Below are 22707 nucleotides of genomic sequence, written 5' to 3'. Positions count from 1 at the left end.
CGATCACAAAATAACAAAATCATAAAAGAGTACAAAGATAATATTTCTAATAAAATGGTATAATGGAAAACGATTTCAATATAAAAAGTTAAGTAAATGATACAAATCTAAAATAATATAATGTGCGTTAAAGGAAGTCAGAAGCCAGACATGTCGGGAAAGCGGAGGTGTCCAAAGTAGATTTAAGGAGATCTTAAAATCAATGGACACCCGCTCTCTATCTGATAAGACATAAAAAGCTTAATGCTTCGGAGGGATTAGTTATTGATCTGGATGGCGGTAACACGTGCCACTGCATTTATAGCAATGTTTCAACCATTAGAGCTAGACCCAATTTTTATTATGCAGTAGATGATGGATTATGTGGCAAATCTATAATTATGCGAAATTCACAGCACAATTGCATAATTCCAGAAGCCCTGGCTATGAGATCACTTGGTCACATTGGAAATTATGTGTAACCTAGACAATCTTCACAAGAGTGAGGTTTGTTAATTTCCATAAAATCATATACATTTGGTATTCTTAGACCAAGCAGTGCAAAATTCAGCAGATGCCAACATACAGTAGATTCCTGAATATCACTAAAAAGTGAGGGGCATATCAACTGCGGAATTACATCAAATTGCATACTTGTGACTAATTGTGCAAATATTGGTGCAAGCGTGAAACAATACAGGTGTACCAGATGCCATATGCCGATATAGGGCATCCTCATTGCCAGTGTTAGGTCTTCTTCCTCCAGAGGTGGGTTTCCTTCAGTTTATTCAGCAAGTACTACAACCAATCAATGCAGGGTAGCTTCTCCATACTACTGTCACTCATGCAATTCTACACCAAGATTCCTGGGTGACATCCATAACCTTCTAGCAAGCAAATGACATACAGAACATTTCGCGAAGCCTTAACTTTAACACAATACTAACACTACAAAACACACTGCCTCATTTGACCAGAAATGCCATTATTGTTGTAGAGGAAACAGAAGAATTAAATGATTTATGGTGCCCTAGGCAAAAAAGCATTTTGTCTTAGGAGTCCATTATTTACGATAAAAGGGTATTGTTTTGCCTTTAGCAGTACTTGTTACTGGTGGCACCTTAGACAGCAGCCTTTCCTTGCCTTCTGGAATTGCCAGTGGAACGGCTTCAGAGTTGCCGATGAGAAGCTGGCAGCAGCTAGTGGGTCCAAAAATACCTTCATGGAAACTTTCCAAGTGAGACCTGAAATCCCATTAGCAAGGCAGAGGGGACTGTCAAAATCCAGAGCGACAATCCTGCATAATTGCAACGGGCTACAATTGCCAAAGAGCTGGAGGCGTTCTACAAAACACGCCACATCTGCCACTTGACGGGCAATTCAAGGAGAGAAAATGGAAGCACATCTTTTCTCCTTCCAGTAATGAGCAAGCTGGGGAAATGGGTGGGATCAACCTGATGGTACTGATGAACAAGGCCAACAGCTGCAGAAAGGCATATGTATCAAAGATTGTTGATTACAACACTCGATACTCAGAGGCCATAGCCTTCAAGGTGATCAGTCAGATGCCTTCTACAGATCAACCTTTGGTTAAGATCTGTATCATACACAATTCCAGTGAAGCACACGTTTTATCGTCATTGGCCAATTGTGGTTTTGATGGCTTCTTCATGGCAAAATATGGATGTTAATTTTTTCAATATGGCTGCCATGGTTTTTACGGTTCGTCCATGGTCAATCGGGGTTGTCCATTGTTTTTCCATGGTCAAACATGCTTGTTCATGGTGTGCATGGTTTTCTAAATGGTTTTCTCTATGATTAAATATGGATCTCCATTATTTCTTCATGGTCAGCTATGGTTGGTTATTGTTTCTCCATGCATAACCATGATGTTGCACCACTTTTCCATTATTTGTCCAATGTCTGTCCATGGTAAACCAGGATTAGTTATGGTTTCTACATGGTCAACCACAACTGGTCATGCTCTCTCTAAGATCCAACTTTGGCTGTTTATGATTTTTCCACTGTTCACCATGACCATCTGTTGTTTTTCATGGTCATTTAGGGAAGTCCATGGCTTAACTCAATGTTTGACTATGCTTTTGACAGAAGGACAGTCCCAAAAGTATTTTTATAGATCTAAACGACCAATATCAGCGGAAAGTGTTTTATCAACATTAGGTCCTGCGACCACTATATAAACCTATAAAATATGTAAATGAAGTAAGAACAAGATTTCCTTTGACCTAGTTAAGCTACATCCTTAGAGGCAAGATAATGTTGTGCCATATTTCATATTCCTTTTAATATACATTGTGTCATGTTGCTACAGATTACATTGAAATTATATTTGGCTTTAATGAAGAGAATGTATTTTTCTATAAATCCAAAGTGTGCACACGTTTTGTGGTGTGACACACAGTAATGGTTTTTACCCAGAATGGGCAGTGAGATTGTAGGGCCTCGCCAAAAAGAGCCAGGACAATGCAATCCGGTCTTTAGTGAAGATAAGGGACGAATTTATCAAAGGGTGATAAGCGAACAAAATGGCGGCAGAAGAAGACAGAGGCAGCGAAACAGAGAGACAGTGGCACACTTCCTACTACAAAAGACTGAGGCCAATCAAAGTAAGGCACATGTTGTTTGGCTGGTAGTTTTAAAGATGATTCTTGTGTCAATAATGGGTGTTTGTAGACTGTCTTCTGAGATGCACCTTCATGCTTTAATCAGTACTCAGAGATTGGGATTTAGTGACCCTTTAATAGTAAGCGACCCCCTAATGCTCTAATTCCTGGTGGATGTATTTCCTCTGTGTGGATACCACATACTACCCATCATCTTCGAGTATTAAGCCCCACCACGCCCACCAGTCCCACTCTAATACTTACGGGAAGTCTGGTGGTTCAAATGCTGATTTGATGACGCCAGCGTAGATCGCCAGGATGGAGAGGATGACGCAACCCAAGAAGACCAGGGCAAACTTATTGACGTACTTCACGCCCACAAACACCACGAGAGCCATGAAGCTGAGCACACAGGTGCCGTAAACACGCATGTTGTTCAGGAGGGCTGCTGGCTCCCCGGCTGCATCTTCGGACTTGAAGATCGCCATTGCTGGAAAGAGGTAAGTCTGCAACGAGATGACACATGGGACATGTTAGTCATTGACCCCGTACTTGACCATCCGGCATATCTCCTCTGCCTTCCTCTCTTTTCCTTCATCTGTATTTTACTGATGCCCCTTCCGTCCATCAACTGACTTGCTTCTCTTAGAACAAACACCTACTTCACTTCTATTTATACAATGAATGCTACAGTCGGAACTTCTCTTGGTACTTAACAATAGTTGTTAATATTATAAAATACAATTTATTTATTCTGATGAGAGGCTGAGTCGACCACATCAGGACCACACTTCTGGGTAACATAGATCTCTCCAAAAAGTGCATTACCCCACTGGGCTATCTCACACTTCTTTTTCGTTGCCAAGCAATTCCTCTCTATTCACTTTATGTCTCTGCTCTCTCTAGTGCTCCTGTTTTTGCCTCATCAAGCTATTTTGTCTGCCCGTCCCCTAACCTCTCCACACACTGCCCTCTATACCATATCTCACTCTTACCTTTTTAACTGTTGTTTTTTTGATGCTTCAGAGCCACAACGGATAAACAAATGGAGTGTATTTTTTTATGAACTACAGGGCAGTGCTATCTTAACACATGGGCACGCTGGGCAGTTGCCCAGTGGCCCCAGGAACATAGGAGCCCCATGTAGGCCAGAATTAAGTACTAATTTTCCATTAAACATTTGTGTTCCTGTGAGTTGTTGTATAGGCAGGGCCCAGTGCATTGCTTTGCCCAGGGGCCTGTAATGCTGTTAAGACGGCCCTGCTACTGGGCAGGAAGTAGCTGCATGCATCACATGTCTTTGCATTACCAAAGGAAAGCTGCCATTGCAAGGCATAGACAGTGAAGCCTCCATTTGGTGCAACGGATGCACAATGTGCATTGATCCACTGTATGCAAGCTGCTCCTACGCCATCTTGCATTGGGCAGTCGTCAAACACTGTAAATGCGGAGATGCTGTGGCATTACGCGATGCCAATGTCACACAAGGAGAGCGGCACAGTCCAGAACCTTGATGGCACAGTGTGCCCACAGCCCCCGTCCCACCCGCCTCCAAGGTGCTTACCACGTGTCATGTCATGATGCCCTGCTGCTTGTGAACCACCTCTGCCAGGTCTCATTGGCACTCACCGCCTGTCCACCCTCCCTGATGCTGGGGCCTGCTTAGCACGTCATGCGTCACTCCAAGAGTGAGGGAATGGGAGAGCACGAGGGCCCAGCTGCTGTGCTCCTTACACGCGCCCTTGAAAGAGAGGAAGGACTTACTGAGGACATGTCTGCTGTTTCCCTCTCCCCATTTCAGTGACAGGGAAGCAGCTGGCTGCAAGAGAGGCGCAGAGTGAGTCTGAGTCTCTGCATCCAGCGGCCGCCATGTCACTGTGCGCCTGGCTCTGCGTCTTGCAGACTTTTCTGTCACCTTCCCACACTCCGGTCTAGTGGCTCCAGAGACAGGCACATCCTTTTATACAGCTGCACAGTGAAGAAGCAGGCTGCAAGATAGGCGCGGCGGCCCTCTGTTTCTGCGGCCTACTGCCTTCAAGTCAGTGTGCACCTGTCTCGGCGGCCTGTCACTGCACTCGTTTCCAGTTCAGTGACAAGGAAGTGACAGCCAAGTAGCAGGTAAGTGGCAAGCTGAAGAAACAGGAGCGAGGCAAGGGACAGGGAAGCCGCAGCTGCGGAGACAGGCACGCAGTTTGTCGCCGTCTCTGCAGTCTGTCACTTCCCTGTCACTGAATGGTATTCTAGACTAGGGCAGAAATGGTGAGCTGATGTGGAAGGCCTATGCTGTGCAGCAGCTTGGAATTAGGCCCGGGAGAAATTTACATTACATCGGTGTAATAAATTTAATTTAGGAAATTTCACATTATTTTTGTAATGAAAAATTCATCAAGGGCCAGATGTATCAAAGGGTTTTTCCCATTCTGTGTCTATGGGGAAATGTGTTGATACATATGGCCGGAAATCATGTCATTACAACACCTTATGCAATCATTCATGGCAAAATTACAAGGTCTGGTGGCAATTTCCGAGTCTGGTGGATTAGGGGACTAATGTGCCCACTGTAGGTGCCTGTGTTTTACCTCATGGTCACACTTTCAAATCCCAGCGGGTCCACTCAGCCTTTCATCCTTCTGATATCGATGAAATGGGTACCATTGAGTTGGCTAACAATAGACATCTGTTATTCAGCGCCCTTTACTCATACACATGTTATGTTCATGGCAATTGTGTTTCACACATTTTTAGGACGGAATACAACCTCATGTCAAACATTTACACAAGGATGCATTTCACTTTAAAATGTATCACTAAAGGATGGATTTGCATTTTGCGCAACCACGTCTAAGTTTGCATCATTTCCCCGAAATTTTATATGATTATTTGAAAGCAAATTACCCGAATTTTGCACAACCCTACTTGTAAAATGTGGGTTTTGGGAATGAGGGCGGTTAGTAGGAGTGGAAACACTTCACCACCACACATCTGAAAGTTTTACTTCAAGTTCATCCTTCTCTGGGAGTTGTGTCTTGCCTGCGGTCACAGGCAGCAAGACCAGACACTAGTTGTGACAGCCCAACTAGTGGAAGAAAGTCACCCTTAGCACGTCACCTCCGAATGTACACAGAGGTAAACCAGTGAAGTTTGCTCTCTTTGGTTTAACGTAACTATCTCTCAGCTGTGGCCCGTGCAGGTAAGAGCGGTGGGGGAGGGGGGCGGGGGGGGGGGGATTTCGACGTACGATGATGAGGGAAAATGAAATAAATAATTAATTTTCCCTTGTCATCGCCCGTCGAAATACCCCCACCCCCCGACCGGGCCCACCACCTCAGCGCTCAGACCACAGAGAAGCAATCAGAGATACCAATAGCCTGAGAAATGTTGGTTGAATCAAATAACCAACTTTGATCCATCTCGTGCCGGAGACAGGAGACTGCGAAAGTCTAAGAAATCAACAAATACATCATCCAGAATGTATCCTGCAACTCACAGTCATGAAGGTACTCTGTAAGAAAAGCCTTGAGATAGCTCTAAAACCATAATGTGTCTACAGAGAGTGAAACATGAGCAGCAAAAATGTAAAAAAAACAACCTGAAAATGGAGTGTTAACCTGCAAGGATGAAACAAGAGTCCATACAGATACGTGAGTTGAAGAATTTGAAATTCTCCTATCAATTGTGTGATTACTAATTCCTCAAAGGAAAGAAAACAACCATTGGGGTTTGACTCCATCAATGATTAATCTGCATCTTATAAAATGTTCTAGAGTTGCCTCTGCCTGACATGGGTTCAAACAAGACACCCCTTTCATAGAGTGCCTGATTGGCCTCCATATCTAAAACGGCATGCCGCCCTCGAGTATAAACGCTAGAATATTGAGGTTTACAAATATCGGGGACAAAAAATCTAAACCAGAATATCGAAAGGTAAGTAAGCATACATTTTCTATACCTAACTCCGCACACACCTACCTTGACGATATATATCTTCAATGTCAGTAGATGTGGAGTTAGAAATAGTAAGCCTATACTTCCCCTTTATGCACATACATTTTGATATTTTGGTCATCGATATTTTGCGCATGATATTCTTGTACCTTGATATACTTGAGAGTCAGTAGTACAATTGTCTAAAACACATAACCAGGCGTGGCCGGTACATGTAGGAGGGGTGGGGCCGGGACGTTGACATACGACAGGACAGGGATAATAAAATAACATTTGAAAGTTTTCTAACCCAGCTGTCTTAGACAGCAGGGTTAGAAAAAAGCACAGACCTCCAATGCTCTTAAGAGCGCCGAGAGAGGCCACTCTATCCAATCCTGGCACTGTTTTCATGCTGTAAAAGCAGCACCAGGATTGGGTAGTGCAGTTTCCTGCTTCTGGGGCTTCCTGAAGACGCCAGAGGGAGAAGGGCCTGTGGGGCGAGGAAAGGAAGGTAAGTTTCTTTTTTTTCTTTTTCGTAGTGCCCTTAGCCCTTCCACCCTCGGTATATGCCAGCCGCCACTGATGGACTCATGGTTCCTATCTGCCCTCAATAGCAATTATTCTTTGTAGTTCCTACTCTCTTGGGTCCCACTTGCACCCAGCCTCCATTTATGTCTCCCAAACTCCAACGAGCACTCACTTACCAGCAGAATTTCGATGGTCCCGAGAATATACATGGCGCCTGCGAAGGTGGTGCCAAGGTAGAAGCAGAGCCCAACTGCTCCTCCAAATTCTGGGCCCAGAGACCGCGAGATCATGTAGTAGGAACCCCCAGCTGCAGAAAAAGGAAAAAAAAACTTGTGGTTACTAGCAGTTAACAACCAAAACTACCAATGCATAGCCCAAATCTAGCAGAAGAGAGCAGAGTTATAACAGCAGCCCAGCAACAGCAGGGGGCGGGCACACGCGATGAGGGGATCTGATGGTTGGCCAGTTCACATGGGCACCAGGGTGAAGCGGGCGATGACTGTAGGTGCAACACATGAAAACCTGGAGTGGAGAGCTATCAAGAGATACGAGGCAACGATCCAGGGAGCAATGCTCGCCTTGTTGGGAGCCCTCTATGTGTATGCACTTGGAAACCATGACAGCAGGAGATATGTGAATAAGGCTACTGCCAGTGATACCACAGGCCACACACACCTTGGAATGTTGTGGGTTGTCTTCTCTAGATGGACTCGTTCTACCAATAGGTACATTTGTCTGGTTTGTGGGAGGTGGGGTGCAAAAGAGCAGGTGGCGCGATTACCAGATTGCACGCAATTCCAGGAAGGGGTGCACCCATTCGAAGGTTATCAATGATACTAGAAAGGGTTAAACACCCTTGGTCCGATTCACAGAACTAACAAAATCCTAAACTTACTACCATTTTGGTATTCACAGAAGGCACTTAACTCATTTTGGAATTCACAGAAGGCACTTACTCATTTCGATATTCACAGAAGTTAGGACTCCTAACTTTAGGACTCCTAAATGCCTTCTGTGTATACCAAAAGTCTTAAAGTTAGGATTTTTCTCAGTTTAGGAGTCCTAAAGTTAAGAGTCCTAAATGTACTACTCCTAAACTGAGAAAAATCCTAAGACTTTTGGTATTCATAGAAGGCATTTAAGAGTCCTAAAGTTAGGAGTCCTAACTTCTGTGAATACCGAAATGTGTAAGTGCCTTCTGTGAATACCAAAATGGTAGTAAGTTTAGGATTTTGTTTTAAGTTAGTCTGTGAATCGGGCGTAGCAATTTGGGGCTCAGACATGTGAAATCCGTGCTCGGATGGATGAATTCATACCTGAGAGACGGCACTGGCAGGAGAGCCCTCGCCAGGGCTTGGAAAGCTGGCAACACCAGCATAACCCCTTCGAAGCGGGGGTAATTCCCCCGCTGTGCTGGGGGGCGCACACATCGCCCCCGTGCTCATGTGCTCATGACGAGCTGAGCTCGTCAGGACCACACACCCGTTTCCGTGGAACGTTCAGCACAGCAGGGGAATTATCCCCGCGTGTGAGCGTTCCACGACTCATGACGAGCTCAGCTCATCATGAGCACACGAGCACCGTGCCTCATGACGAGACGAGCTGAGCTTGTCATGAGCATAGAGGGTGTTAAGGAGGCAACATTGACAACAGGAGGACTAACAGAAGATGGCATCTCACCAGGCTGGGACAGTCTCATCAGGTGAGGGGTACCTTAATGAGAGAGAGTGCTCCATGCTGCCAAATTACTAATGTAGGGGCATATTTACAAGGACAAAGTTAAAATTATCGCTGCTTTAGCGGCAGCAAACTGCCGCTAAAGCGGCGATAATGGGCTTGATAATAGGCTCTTGAGAATTCCAGAGAATTCCAATTGGAGCCCATGTTCTGGTGTAAACTTGAGCTTCTATTGGAATTCTCAAGAGCCTATTATCAAGCCCATTATCGCCGCTTAACTTCTGCTAAAGTGGCGATAATTTTAACTCCGTTCTTGTAAATATGCCCCTTTGAAACTACAGACCCCCCACTCTAGTGACTTGCTCAACACAGCATAACCATCACTTGGGCGGGAGTCAAAAAATTGTCAAATTCTGAACTAGCAAAGCATCAAGCACTAAACCCTTGGATAGGAACACCTGAGAGCAACTGAGAATTGACCTATCGACCTATCGCTTCTGACCTATCAGGAAGCGGGAGTCTAGTAAACTGGGAGGCCTTGCTAACAGGGGCGGGTTCTGTCTGTGGTACCCAGTCCAGTGCTTTACTCCTGATACGTTTGCATTTAAGACCATGCTGAGGAATTGTCTGTAGAATAGTTTTAGGAAATGACTTACAGGTACATGCATCATTGTTGCCGTTTGCTATTCCTTAATTGCAAAAATTAAGGAATCGCAATTAAGGAATCGCAAACGGCAATGCATCAAAAAATCGCATTTTTTTTAGCGATTCCTTATTTTTCCTTAATTGCGATTCACAATTTGTGAATCGCAATTAAGGAATCCCTTCCCATTGATTCCTATGGGCCAAAAGGCCCATAGGAATGAATGGGAAGACAATCTCAATTTGCGATTCGCAATTAGCTAATCGCAAATTGAGATTGGGATTTCAAGGGTGCAGGGGTGTCCAAAGGACACCCTGTTGCACCCCTGAAATCAATCTATGCACATATGTCGTGCACACACATGCCCTAAGGGCATGTGTGTGCACAACATGACAGTTTGAAAAATGCACAAAATTGCATTTTTCAGATTTTTCGCAAATTACCATGAGGTCCAACCTCATGGTAATTTTTTCCTCCTAATTGCGAATTCACCATTTTTTTATGTGTCATGCATTGCATTTAAGGAATCGCAAATTGCGATTCCTTAAATGCAATTGCATTTTCAGAAATCGCAAAAAATAGCGATCGCTTGTAGTTTTTGATTGATGCATCCCAAATAGTGATTTAGGAATCGCAAACGGCCGAATATTGCGATTCGCACCGTTTGCGATTCCTTAATCACTTGATGGATGTGGCTGTTAGAGATCAGAAAAAGATTTAGGAATATCTATTCCCATGTGGAAAGAAATCTTGAGCCCGCACACGTAAAATTCGTAATCCCTATAGACACATTCTTGTTTATATCACAGTAGTTGTTGTTACATTTTTCCAAGTAACAAGCAGCAGCACGAGAAAAATATGGATAGTTTCTCGATATAAAAACAATACAGCTAACATTCAGTCCATTAAATATCTAATAGTTTTAGAACCTAACCACAATGTATCCCTCCATCATCTTTACCAACTCCTTTCTTCCAATTCGCAGATAATGATGAGTTTTAGATATAAGCCATTTAGGCTTCGCGCCCAACATATATAAATGATGACATTTAAAATACAGCAGAAAGAAAAGTTGGAGGGCAAGACATTCTGTACTGAATGCAGCCCGAGAAAAAAACACAACTGGTGAAAAAACAGGATAGGCAAGGAGCAAGAAAATGAAAAGATGACCTTACCCTGAGAGAGCAGAAGAAGAAAATGACGAGGTTACCTAAGGATTGTGAGCCCTGTCCAACATTCTGCCTTCCTAGCAACCATTGTTCGCTCATAATGACCAGAGCTGTGGCAATTAAAGAGATATGCGAATAATATGCTCCTGTGGCCTTTAGTAAAATCCTCATTTACCAGTCTGTGTAAGTTAGAAAAGTTCTTATTATAGATAGTATTTCCTACCTCACTAGAATCTCTGTGTATCCCACCTGCTGTTTTAGGGCCATTATGCAGCAGGGGAGGATGAAATTAGATATAATAGTTTATATGGCAAGAAAAGGCAATTTATGTGGCATAAAGCGACACGTTATGAAAGATTATTTCATTAATTTGTTAATTTTAAACATGTTAACACTGCATGATCAAAGGGTTCACCTCATTGGTACCTATTTAACACCCAAAAACATCAATAAGCAACTAAAAGTTGGCCAGTCAACCTTTGTGAAGGGACTTCCACTGCGCAGCAACAAGCATTGCTGCAGTTTTAGTAACTTTTGATCCATTCACGGTAGATTTCTTTTGTTAAAATCTCCAGATTATCCAGCAGATGATGGAATATGTGGCAAATGGGGCACATTCATTATTATGGGCAAAATGCTGCAGGTGCAGAAATGCATAATTCCAGTGGCTTTGAGTATACAACTCCTGCTCCATCATAGCTAGCGGCACCAAATTTTCTATAGGATCACTTACCCTGTCTATTGAGTTGCAGCCTCCTATCAGGGGGGCAGCTGTGCCACCTAGGCCCTATACCATCTACCCCATCAATGTCCAGTGATGCCAGATTGGCAGCATTAGCACCCCATTTCTCAACTCCAGGTACACTTTGTGGGGACATCCTGTGCCTCATAGGCTCCAATTATGGACCCTTTTTTGTGTTTCCTCAATATCTCTGTCAAAATCTTTAAGTCCCTTAAAGGACGTAAATGCCATTTTCTTCAGTTTCACTGGAAGAACAGTGTTACTCAATGTCAACACAGCTAAGTAACCATAGTGTAATACACCATCCTGTGGTTCAATATGGTTTTCTCAATCTATGCCTTGTTTTTTTCTTTTTTTTTTTAACTGGATGACACTCTTTTAGATTTTTGGTAATTATTAGAGAGCATGTGCTTGAAAACTTTACTTTAACAGTCTCGGACAGTTCTGAGTTTTAGATACTATTTTAATTTCGGATATTAGTACCTTGCTGTTTGCTAACCTTTAGTGTTTTTATAAGGCTCAGTTTTAAGCCATTCAAAGTTGTAATTTTAAGCAAATCTAATGATGTTTCTTGGTTCTCAAGCGAGGTATCCTTGCGCCTCAGTGTTTTCAGGCTGATTAAAGCTTCATCTATTCCCATTAGCCTAAACTCTTCTTACAGTAATGATCTATTGACCATGTCGAATCTATTCTTGAAATATATGACCACAAAATAAGCATGACTTTGTATGTATGTAATTAAGGGGTTAAAGTGTTACCTTAATTTCAGAGCATGATGGGAACACTGAACATGAGCAAGATCCCTGAGATAAGATTCAGGGTCTTTTTCGAGGAAACCGATCATTCGTTGGTGGTGATCCCTATTGTGCACAGAGGTAATATTCTCTGAAGAGGTGGCAGTTCTGTTGCTAATGGGGATTGTACTGTTGGTGGCGATTTATATAGCGTTTCCTCACTTGTCGAAGCCCCATAAGTACTTTCCAGTTGGGTAACTACAACATCTGCAGTGCAGGAATGGGTGACGGGTGTTTGTAGTAGTGTTGGCTTTTGGTGTTGTGTCTGAGGCATGAAGAGTGGGCTCTAGACATGGTGCAGCAGCAGGAACACACCATTTACACCAGTGGTTGTAAGAAAGGAGTGTGTGACTAGAATCACAAGCATCAGATACAAACCACTCGATGGGTGCGGCACAAATTGTGTTGGGCTCTGCATTTGGGTCCATGCCTATATTTTTTACCTGATTTCCGTATGGTCGTTGATGATTCTTATCCACTTTGGGAGTGTATTCTAGAGCTTGCAGGTGTGCAATGAGAAGACCCCCACTTAGGTGTTGTTGTTTTTGTTTTTAATAAAAAGGTGGTATTAGGCGAGGGTCCAAACTTGACCTAAGTGTTTTCCATGGTTGTATGACCTGAGTTTGGATGGTAAAAAGGTTATTTCTGCCTTTTGGTTTCCATGTGTATAGTGCAGGGGGCTTTGAAGGATATTCTTCTTGGCACTAGTAGCCAGAAAGTGATATGAGAGCAGAAGTAATGCAGGCCTGTCTGTTTAAGTTAAGACATTATCGCGCCACTCCATTCTGGATTCATTGTAGTTTTATAATTCTTTTTTACCGAATCCAATATATATAATATAGAGACCATTTGTAGGGTGCAGACAGGATATCATCAATAGAGGGTGCCTTTTTATTAAATATATGAATGGAGCACAAGCGTAGAATACAAATAGGTTCTTAATAAAGCCCTCACTCACCAACCTGGTTGGTGACATGCTTCATTATCGGGTCCGACCAGGAGAGGCCGAATGCCACCCTGGTGTGCTTCAATGCAAGAATTACGGCAGAGCTGTTTTTTTTGTGTGTGTTCGGTGGAAGTGAAAGTGAGTTTAAAAATGTCTTAATTGTGTCAAAAAACAAACGTTATTAATAGCCAATCAGACATATATAAATACAGAGTGTGGGTTATAATATCTGAATAGATTATTCAGCAATATCCACTAGTGTTTGGTCAACATGTTTCTGCCTATGTGTAATCATTAATGAGACATTCGTCAGGACCTAAAAGAGGTGAACCTTGGCGGTGTGGGCACGCTAAGGGAAGCCAAAATAAATTCCCTAGTGCACCTAGACAACTCGCCGATAAAGCTTTATGCTGCCTCGTCAGGGGTAGTAAGCACTATATAAATGCAATTACAATACAATACAATACAATACATGGAGGTGAAAGGTTATGGTGGTGGAAAGCCGGCAGAACCTGTTAACCAGGGAAGGCTGGGGCGTAGTGAATGAGACGGGTAAAGAGCTGCACTTCACTAGAAGCTTCAGTGACATCATCTCCGGTGCCTGAAAGTATGGCAAACAAGGACAACAGGTACTCTCTCAAAGAGGGGGGGGCAGTGTGGGTGTCCCTCAGCCCCAAAAGCCATGCAGTGGGGTCTGAAGCCAATTAATGTAGTGGGTCCTTAAGGGGCACACACGAATGTCCTGCTCACTAAGAGGGGGAATCAAAACCTACAGTGACGTCACAGGAGATGAGCTTGGACCAACGACGCGTGTTCTCCAGAGCAACATGGGCGCTCCAGAGCTGTGCAGGAGGCATGGCAGGGGTATTAGTGCCTCACAAGACAACTAAAAGAGGGACGATGGAAGGGGATAGAAGCGGTGCCAGCCACAGAAGGACAGGAGAAGTATCGGTGTGCAGGGGAGACAGAAGGGCTGGGGTAGAGAAGGGCGCTGAGAGGAGGGTGTTTTGATGCACAAGAGTAAAAGAGGCCCGGCCAAATAGGAAAAGAGGAAGGCGGAGGGAGGAATTAGAGAGACGAAGGAGAGACATCTGGAGAACAGGTAGAAGCTACAAAGGAGGTGGCTCGGGGTCTTGGAGCAAGAGAAGGAAAATGCACAAACAAAAGAGAATGCGAGAAAGCGAGAGAGACAGGATGGCATAGGAGAATCAGTGAGTGAGTGCTGAGTGTCGAGAAGAGACACAAGGAGGATGCAAGCAAGATTAAAGAGGAGGAAGAGAGAAGTGAGGGAGTGAGTGCATGAGAGAGAAAGCACAAGCAAAGAAGCAGGTGCATGAGAAAGGAAAGAGTGCACAAGGAAGAATGAGACAAAATAGACATCTTAAATGGAGGCAGGGTCAAGGGGGGGAGAGAAGAGACACACCCATGTGATAAGAATGTAGGGAAGGGGAGCAGGGATTCACAGAGAAAGAAGACACAGAGGTGACATGGGGATACTAAAGAGCAGGCAGCTGAAGGAGACAGGAGGATGAATGTGTGAGTGAGGTGAGGGAGACAGAAGGAGAATAATGCAAAGATATAGAAACAATGTGGACTAGCCCACTATGTGTGTGCGTATATTCTTAGTCACTTGTATTAGTGGCCTAGAGACTGGACCCATTGGGTGTTGTTAACCCCTTCAGTGCTAATGACAAGGGTAACTCGTCATGGAGTTTCCATTGATTTCAATGGAAAGTCAATGGAAGTGCATCAGGTGCCTTAGCAGCCAAGTGGTTAAAGATCCCTCACACACCAACCTGGCTGGTGTCATGCTTCATCATCGGGGTCCCAACCAGGCGGCCAAATGCCACCTGGTTGTGCTTTGACGCCTGACTAAAGCGGAGCTGGTGTCGGGCAACAGTGTGATGTGAGTGAAGGTGAGCTAAAAAACACCTCCGGGAATCCTTACCTAATGATTTATTCATGGCGGCCCTGTCATGTATTCCTATCGGTTCTGAATCGATCCCCCTATTCCTGACCCTATTCTAGTTAAACAAACCAACAAGTTAACTAGCAGTCAGCCCATGAGGCAGAAATTCCCCATGATGCAGATACCGTTATCTGACGCAGTCACACTACGGCACAGGAACGTGTTATCTGATTAGGTCATAACGCTTGCGATCTAATTAGACAAGCGATATTCCTCCAGCCCCTGATAAGGCATACGGAGTTCTCATAACAAATCAAACCTATGACAACCTGGGCAAAACCCTGCGGCCATTGTTTTGATTTCACCGAGAACTTTAGTAAAAGAATGTGCTAACGAGCAAATCGTATGACATCTTTATTGACGTATCTATGTCCATCCTTACGTCAATCTCGGCACCTTAAAGGTATAAATATTACCGATCTTGCCATATGCAAACACACGCGTGGTGACGAGACGGAGCAGCCATACTTGCCGAAGCCGAGAGCAGAGCAGACCCCGCTGGCAGCAGCCCCGCCTTCCTGACGCGCTGAGAGACGCGCTGCTTTCTCCTGCCGAGAATCCAGCACCGGCGTTTCTGGGCAGCCCTCGCAGGCAGCCTGGAATATCAAGACCAGAGAAAGAGATACCATTCCTCATTCATCCTAACTTCCAGGTACAGAACTGAATAACCCCTCACAGAGAATTCTTTAGTTATTCACTTGGCAAAAACAAACTTAACTTAAACTGTAACTTTCTATTCCCGCCCACGTATTAGGCTTAGGTCAGGTACACGGGGTAGGCGTATTTAGAAACACCAGTTGAGTACGTTTAGTCAAATGTATATGTGTATGTAAATATATTTTATTCATTTTAAACATCATATGGCTTAGAAACCATATCAATGTTTTTACAGTATTACTTTATACTATTGCTTTTAATGTATGCACTTTACTTAACTATAAGTATTGCAATAATATCGATCCATTTCTCTTGTATGAGAAAAGAGACTGATCAATAAATAACACCTTTTTATTGAACACGCCAGTCTCTTCCTTTTCTCTACATTCTGATGAGACTAAGAATGCACGTACTGACTGAGTAAAATAATTTGCCTTTTGTTCACACGACTCTCGAGATTGACTCTTGATTAGGGGAGAGCAAAGTTGTCATGTTCTATGGTTGTCAGAAACTAAATCCCTTCTTGTCTAATCAGGGAAGTTAATTCCTCCTTGAACATTCGAGAAAGTTTCTAGCGAACTCTGAGCTACGCTGGCAAACCCAAAACTTAAGTCTAGTATCGACAGTAGTAGACCTAGTTAACGTCTGGCCTAGGCCTTTACTGCTGTAGGTATTATTCCAATGCGCAGAGCCTATTGGGAAGATAGGAACTACACTACATGGCGCCCAACGCGTTTGGAAAGGGCGATAAAACTAACGTAAGACATTTAGAGTAACTCAGTCATGCTTTCTCACTCAGACCCCTTTTCCCATAATACTCCAAAGACGTCTGGAGTGGGTGAAAGGTAATATCCTCCAAAACCTCGCAGGAGGGAACTCCTATGTATGGTTCTTGGTATAGTCAACGTTGAAGGATAAACGGTTCCAAAATATTGTGCATCTAATCTCTGTTTCGATAAGAAACCTGATCTGCAAACAAACAAAATAAGCTTCCTGTCGGTAAAATGGCAGAGAGTGATGATGAAAGAGAGGCAGTTAGATTAGCAACTGAACTCGCAGATGCTGATGCTACCATGCAAGCAGCAGACGCGGATATAATACTCATTCCGGTCATCAAAAGGAGATCTATAACTCTAAAACTTATAGAAAATGGACTGACACCTAGAGGTGGCACAGTCATATTCGTAATTGAGGCACACGAATATCGGCAGACAGAGGTATATTATTCATGGATACATTTTCCAGCAGCTAATGCTGTAACAAAGTACTTCCACTATTACAAAATAGAGGAACCTCCTAATGAGTACACTCCTTTCGAGGAGGTGGAAGTACCACTCAAATTCCAAGAGCATTTGCTCTTATTTGATGGCGCCCTAAAACATAATAATCACATCACCAGGCTCGGTCCTTTAGGTAGACCAGGAGCAACGTGGCCGGTACTAGCCGGATACACACCACATCCAGACTTCGAAAGAATGCCTGCAGCAGATCTTTTAGTACAACTAAAACAATTAATAAAAATTCATAGACAATTAGTTCAGTATGTGATGCGGACATCAACAATTCAGCCAGCGATTAAACTTCCACAGCTGACCCCTCACCAGGGGAACACAAATAAAATTACACCACAGAACATCCAGTCTTGCCTAGGTAAAGTACCGGCTAAACGGGAACAAATAACATTCTGGTTGGCACAGAAAATTACCCAAATAGAGGCGGTGTTTCCTGACACCACCCCATTAGAAAAACACAGGATTCTGACTATCTGTCTCCCAATGGGAATCGCACCACACATTGAGGACTGTGACACTTGGGGTACAGTCTTTGCTTCCATCTACACAAAAACGCACGGTGTTCCATCCATTTCGGTAATACCAGATGTGCTAAAACAAATTCAAGACGAATATGGTCCAGAACCTGCTTTAACTCTTGGTATGAAATTACTAAAAGACTTCAAGCAGGTCTCGGCTATACTATTAGCCAACATAAAAGGTGAAGCAGCAAACGTGGCGATCCGCCAGAGGTTAAAAGAGACAGATATAGCAGACCAACCAGCTGAAATTGCCAGAATCATAGAAAAATCCTATGAGGAACTAGGTAGAGATAGCTTAGGTGGAATACCAGTAAGACCACAACTGACTGAAAGTCCAGAAAAAATATTTTTTAATAATAATTCACCGAAAAAGAACTGGGATGGAAACAAACAATCCAATCCTAAAGAAAAGAAATTCCAGTCCAGAGGAAGGTCTCCTAGGCGAAGGGAGAAATCTCCGAACCAGAGACACAGGTCACCCCAGAGTGACCCCTCTGGGAAAAGATATAACCTTAGAAATAGGGATAATATAAAAAAAGCCTGATAGATATCAAGACATTGATACACGTCCCTCTCAATCTTTTCAGAATTCCTCGCAGAAATCGGAAAGAAGAGGACGATCAGAACAAAGAGAAGAGCACGCCAAGTCCAAAGACAAGGAACCTGCTCAGCTAAAAAAGAAATTACAATTTCCAAAAAAGAAGGTAGCCAGTATCAAGGTAGTTAACAATGCCGAGAATACTGAGGACACAACTGAAAAACGGAGAATGGGCTCAGACAATGCTAGACAGCGCAGCAGAAGTGAGCATAGCTCGCAAAGTCCTTATGAATCATCTGGAGACAGTGGACACGAATGAATATCTTCAAGTGGAAACTGCAGACACCAGGGATAGCAAACCTCACAAGATATACGAGATAACATTACGTATAGAGGGAGATAAGACTAGGAAAATAAGGGGACTATTTTGGGATAATCTCTCCAAGGGCTATGATATCCTTCTAGCTGAAAAAGACTGGCCACCAGAGTTTTCCAGGGAGTGCCCTCATGGCGAAGAAGTAATTATGCCTGCCTTCTCGAATCATATACCAATTCATAAAAAATACACACTTGCTAGAAAGTGGGCAGTGGCTCTAGCACCTGCTTTATATAAAAATCATGTAGGATGGGATGAGGACTCTCCTCCTCACAAAATCCAGTTAAAATCACAACCTACTGCACAAAGGCAGTACCCAATTAAGCAAGAAGCTAAAAAACAGGTAAATGAAATACTAGATCAGCTAGAATACCAGGGGGTGATTGAAACTTGCACCTCACCAATGAACAATCCTTTGTTTCCGGTCTCCAAACCAGACAATTCATATCGTCTAGTTTTGGATTACCGACACCTTAACACATGTTGCAAAACATTTGCAGTGCAAAACTCACACAGTGCTGCACTGATGAATAACATAGTCCGCAAAAAATACAAAACAACCTTGGACATCTCCAATGGATTCTTTTGTCAAAACATAGCACCAGAGAGCAGATATTTAACTGCATTCTCAGTAAATGGCACTCAAAAACAATTCTGTCGGTTAGCCCAGGGGTACAAGAACAGCCCGGGAGTATTCTCAGCGAGAGTAACAGAATTACTACAACTATATGATGATGAAGCATTATCTTATGTCGATGACATTTACTTAACAGATGATGACTTGGAGACTCACTTGAAAAGAGTGAACACCATAATACTTGGGTTCGCAGCAGAGGGTTACAAATTCAACTTTAAAAAGTCCAGAATTGCCCATCTGACAGTCCTGTTCTTAGGATATGAGTTATCAAGTGAAGGCAAAAGCCTGGCTGACAATTTCCTAGAGAAATGTGCCGTGCTCCAAGCACCTAGAACACTAAAAAACTTACAGTCAATTCTAGGCTTCCTAAATTTCGGAAGAACATACATTGCAAATTACGCAGAAAGGGTCAAACCCCTTTATGATCTAATTAAACCAGATTTTAAAAGATCCAATTGGACTCAAATACACACAGAAATTTTGAGATCCTTACAAACAGACATGCTAATTAAAACAAAATTAGAAACACGTGATAACACACGCAATCTTGTGATTCGAGTCATCCCAGGGAGATGCGGATTCACATACCTGACCTCTAATGAGGGAGAAAAGGTACCAATTGCATTCAAATCACACTTGTACACAGAAGCTGAACAGAAATTCGGCAACAAAGAAAAAATTGTTCATGCAGTTCAAACCGCAATAGCTAGAGAAAAAGACATAGCTGACGGTAGACATATCACAGTCAGAACAGCTGAATCAGCCTTTGAGGCATTAACAACACCGTGTAATTTACCAACAACAACATTGGATCCAGAATGGTTACAATGGGTAAATTCAATCACAACGGACAAAGTATACTACTACTTTGATCCAGAACTAGAAGAATTGAAAAATCTAGCATATGAAGAAACATATCCTCTGCCAATCGACATTCTGCCTTTACGACATTACGCCTGTGTAATCTATACAGACGGACATGCTCAACCGTCCGTTTGGGGAGAACAAGCATACAACCCCACATGTGAGATTACAAAAGAAGTGTGGCGCGGAGGTAAACTAAGACCTCTATTAACAAAGACACACTCAGTGGAAAGTAATTCAGAACAACAAACTGAAATATTAGCTTTAAAAATGGCGCTAGATAATGCGGATCGCGAATTCCCGACACTTATAGTGTCAGATTCATATTACTGCGTCAAATCATATAACAGCGATTTGCAGACATGGATTCAAAACGGTTACAAAGATGACACAGATGCACCAATAAAGCAGAAACTGCTCTGGGAACAAATAGCTCTTTTACAAAAAGAACTACCAAAGACTCACGTGACTCACTCACTGAGTCATCAGCGTGATGGCGTTCACATTGTAGGGAATTAATTGGCTGAGACAGCCACAGCGGCAGCCACTAAATCGGCTCCCGTAGATCGAAAAAAGCGTACATTAAAATACGTTGACGGTGATACAGTGCTGGCAGTGAAAACGTCAACAAAAGGCGACTGCTCAGCGTTACCGATCAACTATCCACTCAATTACACATACATAATCGATGCAAACTCCGTCCCTTTTGCTCGAATCCCTGGAGTGGGGGATAGAGTGATTCCAAACATGGACAGGAGAAACTTGTTAATCGCAGACGCACACATGGGCGAGGGTCTCAGACACCTTAAATTAAAAGATTCTCTGGAAGAATTACAATCACGGTACTGGTGGCCAGGCATGAGCCTGCGTCATACCATGTTTGTAAAAAACTGCCCAAACTGTAACAGAGATCGCAGTGGGGAGAGAAACAGTTTAATACCTCGTCGTTCTACTCCAAGAAAAATCAGGAGTAATAAGGAAGGGTTGCGATTAACATATACAGGCTAGTTCCACTTATAATGTAGATCACCAGCACTCGGCTGACGTCCGGACTGTTATACAAAGATTTGCGAGTCTAAATGGCATATACGCTAAGAGCATGCTACGTTCGACCATTGTTTTCACTCAGGCCCACCAGCCTGGGGGGAAACATGGGCGAATGAGCACAGTCCAGCGGGAATCTTCTCACTTCCTTCCTGAGGGTACGGGACGGTGTAAAGAAAAAACCAAGGCATAAAGCAATCTATAGCGGAAAGGATATTAGGTTCGGGAGCTGGGTGGGTCAAACATCTAATAAGTGTCCAACGTAGTCTCAATAACTTGCCAAGAAATTCTCTGAGGGGATTCAGTGCGTACGAATTATTATTTGGAACTAGGATGATGATCTCTGACATTGATAGTCAGACTTCAGTTGTGAAAGAAAAAAGCTTTGATATCAAAGACCGTTTGGCTATTTTGCAGGACTTAAACAAAACAAGAAAAGACCTGAGCAACATAAAGTTGAAACAACATCCGACAACCACTGAAGAACCACCACCTGTCCCAGCAAGACCTGTCTGGATTCCAAAAGTCGGGGATCTAGTCAGGGAGAAGATCGCGGAAAAAAGGAATTTGGGCCTTCTTACAGAAAAGCAGTTCCTGTCTTGTCTGTCAACGGGACAAGATCAGTTGTACTACCGCCACTTGCTGGTAAAAAGGAGAACCGAGTTGTATCCATCGACCTGGTAAAACCACAACATGTGGCCGATAACAAACAGTAGGCCAAGTGGACTCCCAATAAGTAGCAGAACACCAAGGTTTGCTACCAGTACAGAGGTCCTAACGAAGAGGCTCATCACATTCGAAACGCCTACAGAAGAACAACAAGGACTATGCAACAATGCAATAGAACTGAGACCTCTGAAAACCCAAATAAAAACATTTAGCAGAGACACACCAATCTATAATGAAGTACCAAGTGACAATGCAAGAAACAAAAATCCTGAACCAATTGGAACAATTGACAGAACTGCATCCGGCTACTTCATAAACTTCGATGATTCCTCTGAAGGCTTCAGTGAATCAAAGACACAGCCATCATCAAAATCCTTTAAAGACAAAGCTAAGGAACTTTTGAAACAACTGAAAGAAACATATCTGATTTCTCCATGGATTGAATTTTGGGTGGGTTTTGGTACATTTATCCTCATACTTTGGCTCATCATGGTACTTACTTTGGAACGCTTCATTGAGGGAAAATATGCTAAAATGGACACAGCAAGTCAGAACATCAACTTGATCCTCAAACCACACACATCTTCACACGTCGAGAAAAGAGAACTTTCTTCAGCCAACTTCACAGCCAATCCGATACCTGGTGGGGTAGCCTGGGACAACACTGACTATGAAATTTATGGTACGGTCGAGATCCTGAAATATCCACACCAAATTAAGATCTCATTGAGTGACTTTGCAAAACCAAACTCATTTGCTGATGATTGGGACTTCGAAAGCATTAATAACATGATGTCTGACTTAGTAATGTCTGCTAAATTTACCGAACATGATTATTTGCAGGGTTCTACAAATTATGACAGTATGTATTGCTATAACCACTATGGTAACCACTTTTTACATAGATCTGCACAACCTAGAAATGTTTTAAATTATAATCAATGGGAACATTGTGCAACACCTCCAAAAGGGAGCTCAAGAACCGTTTACGACAAATATTCATATTTTTCAGGTTTTAACACAAGTAATGCTGAAGCATTTTATTTTAAATTATCAAACAAGACAGGAACCAAGACCATGATAACCAACACAAAATTGTTATATTCAGACTCAT

General features: G+C 43.1%; 1 protein-coding gene across 1 annotated transcript in view; it reads right to left on the bottom strand.

The window, feature by feature from the left end:
- Positions 1 to 22707, bottom strand: part of SLC12A5 (solute carrier family 12 member 5) — a 503432-nt gene that overhangs the window by 236697 nt on the left and 244028 nt on the right. The window contains exons 6-7 of the mRNA XM_078652979.1: positions 7232 to 7362; positions 2868 to 3109 (exon numbers count right to left, since the gene is read on the bottom strand). Coding sequence (XP_078509105.1) covers positions 2868 to 3109; positions 7232 to 7362 — 373 coding nt within the window. The remainder of the gene's footprint in view (positions 1 to 2867; positions 3110 to 7231; positions 7363 to 22707) is intronic.

This window comes from Lissotriton helveticus, chromosome 7 (assembly GCF_964261635.1).
Source record: "Lissotriton helveticus chromosome 7, aLisHel1.1, whole genome shotgun sequence".
Taxonomy (NCBI): Eukaryota; Metazoa; Chordata; class Amphibia; order Caudata; family Salamandridae; genus Lissotriton; species Lissotriton helveticus.
Note: the sequence above shows the minus strand (reverse complement) of the source record. Positions and strands in the feature narration are given on the sequence as shown.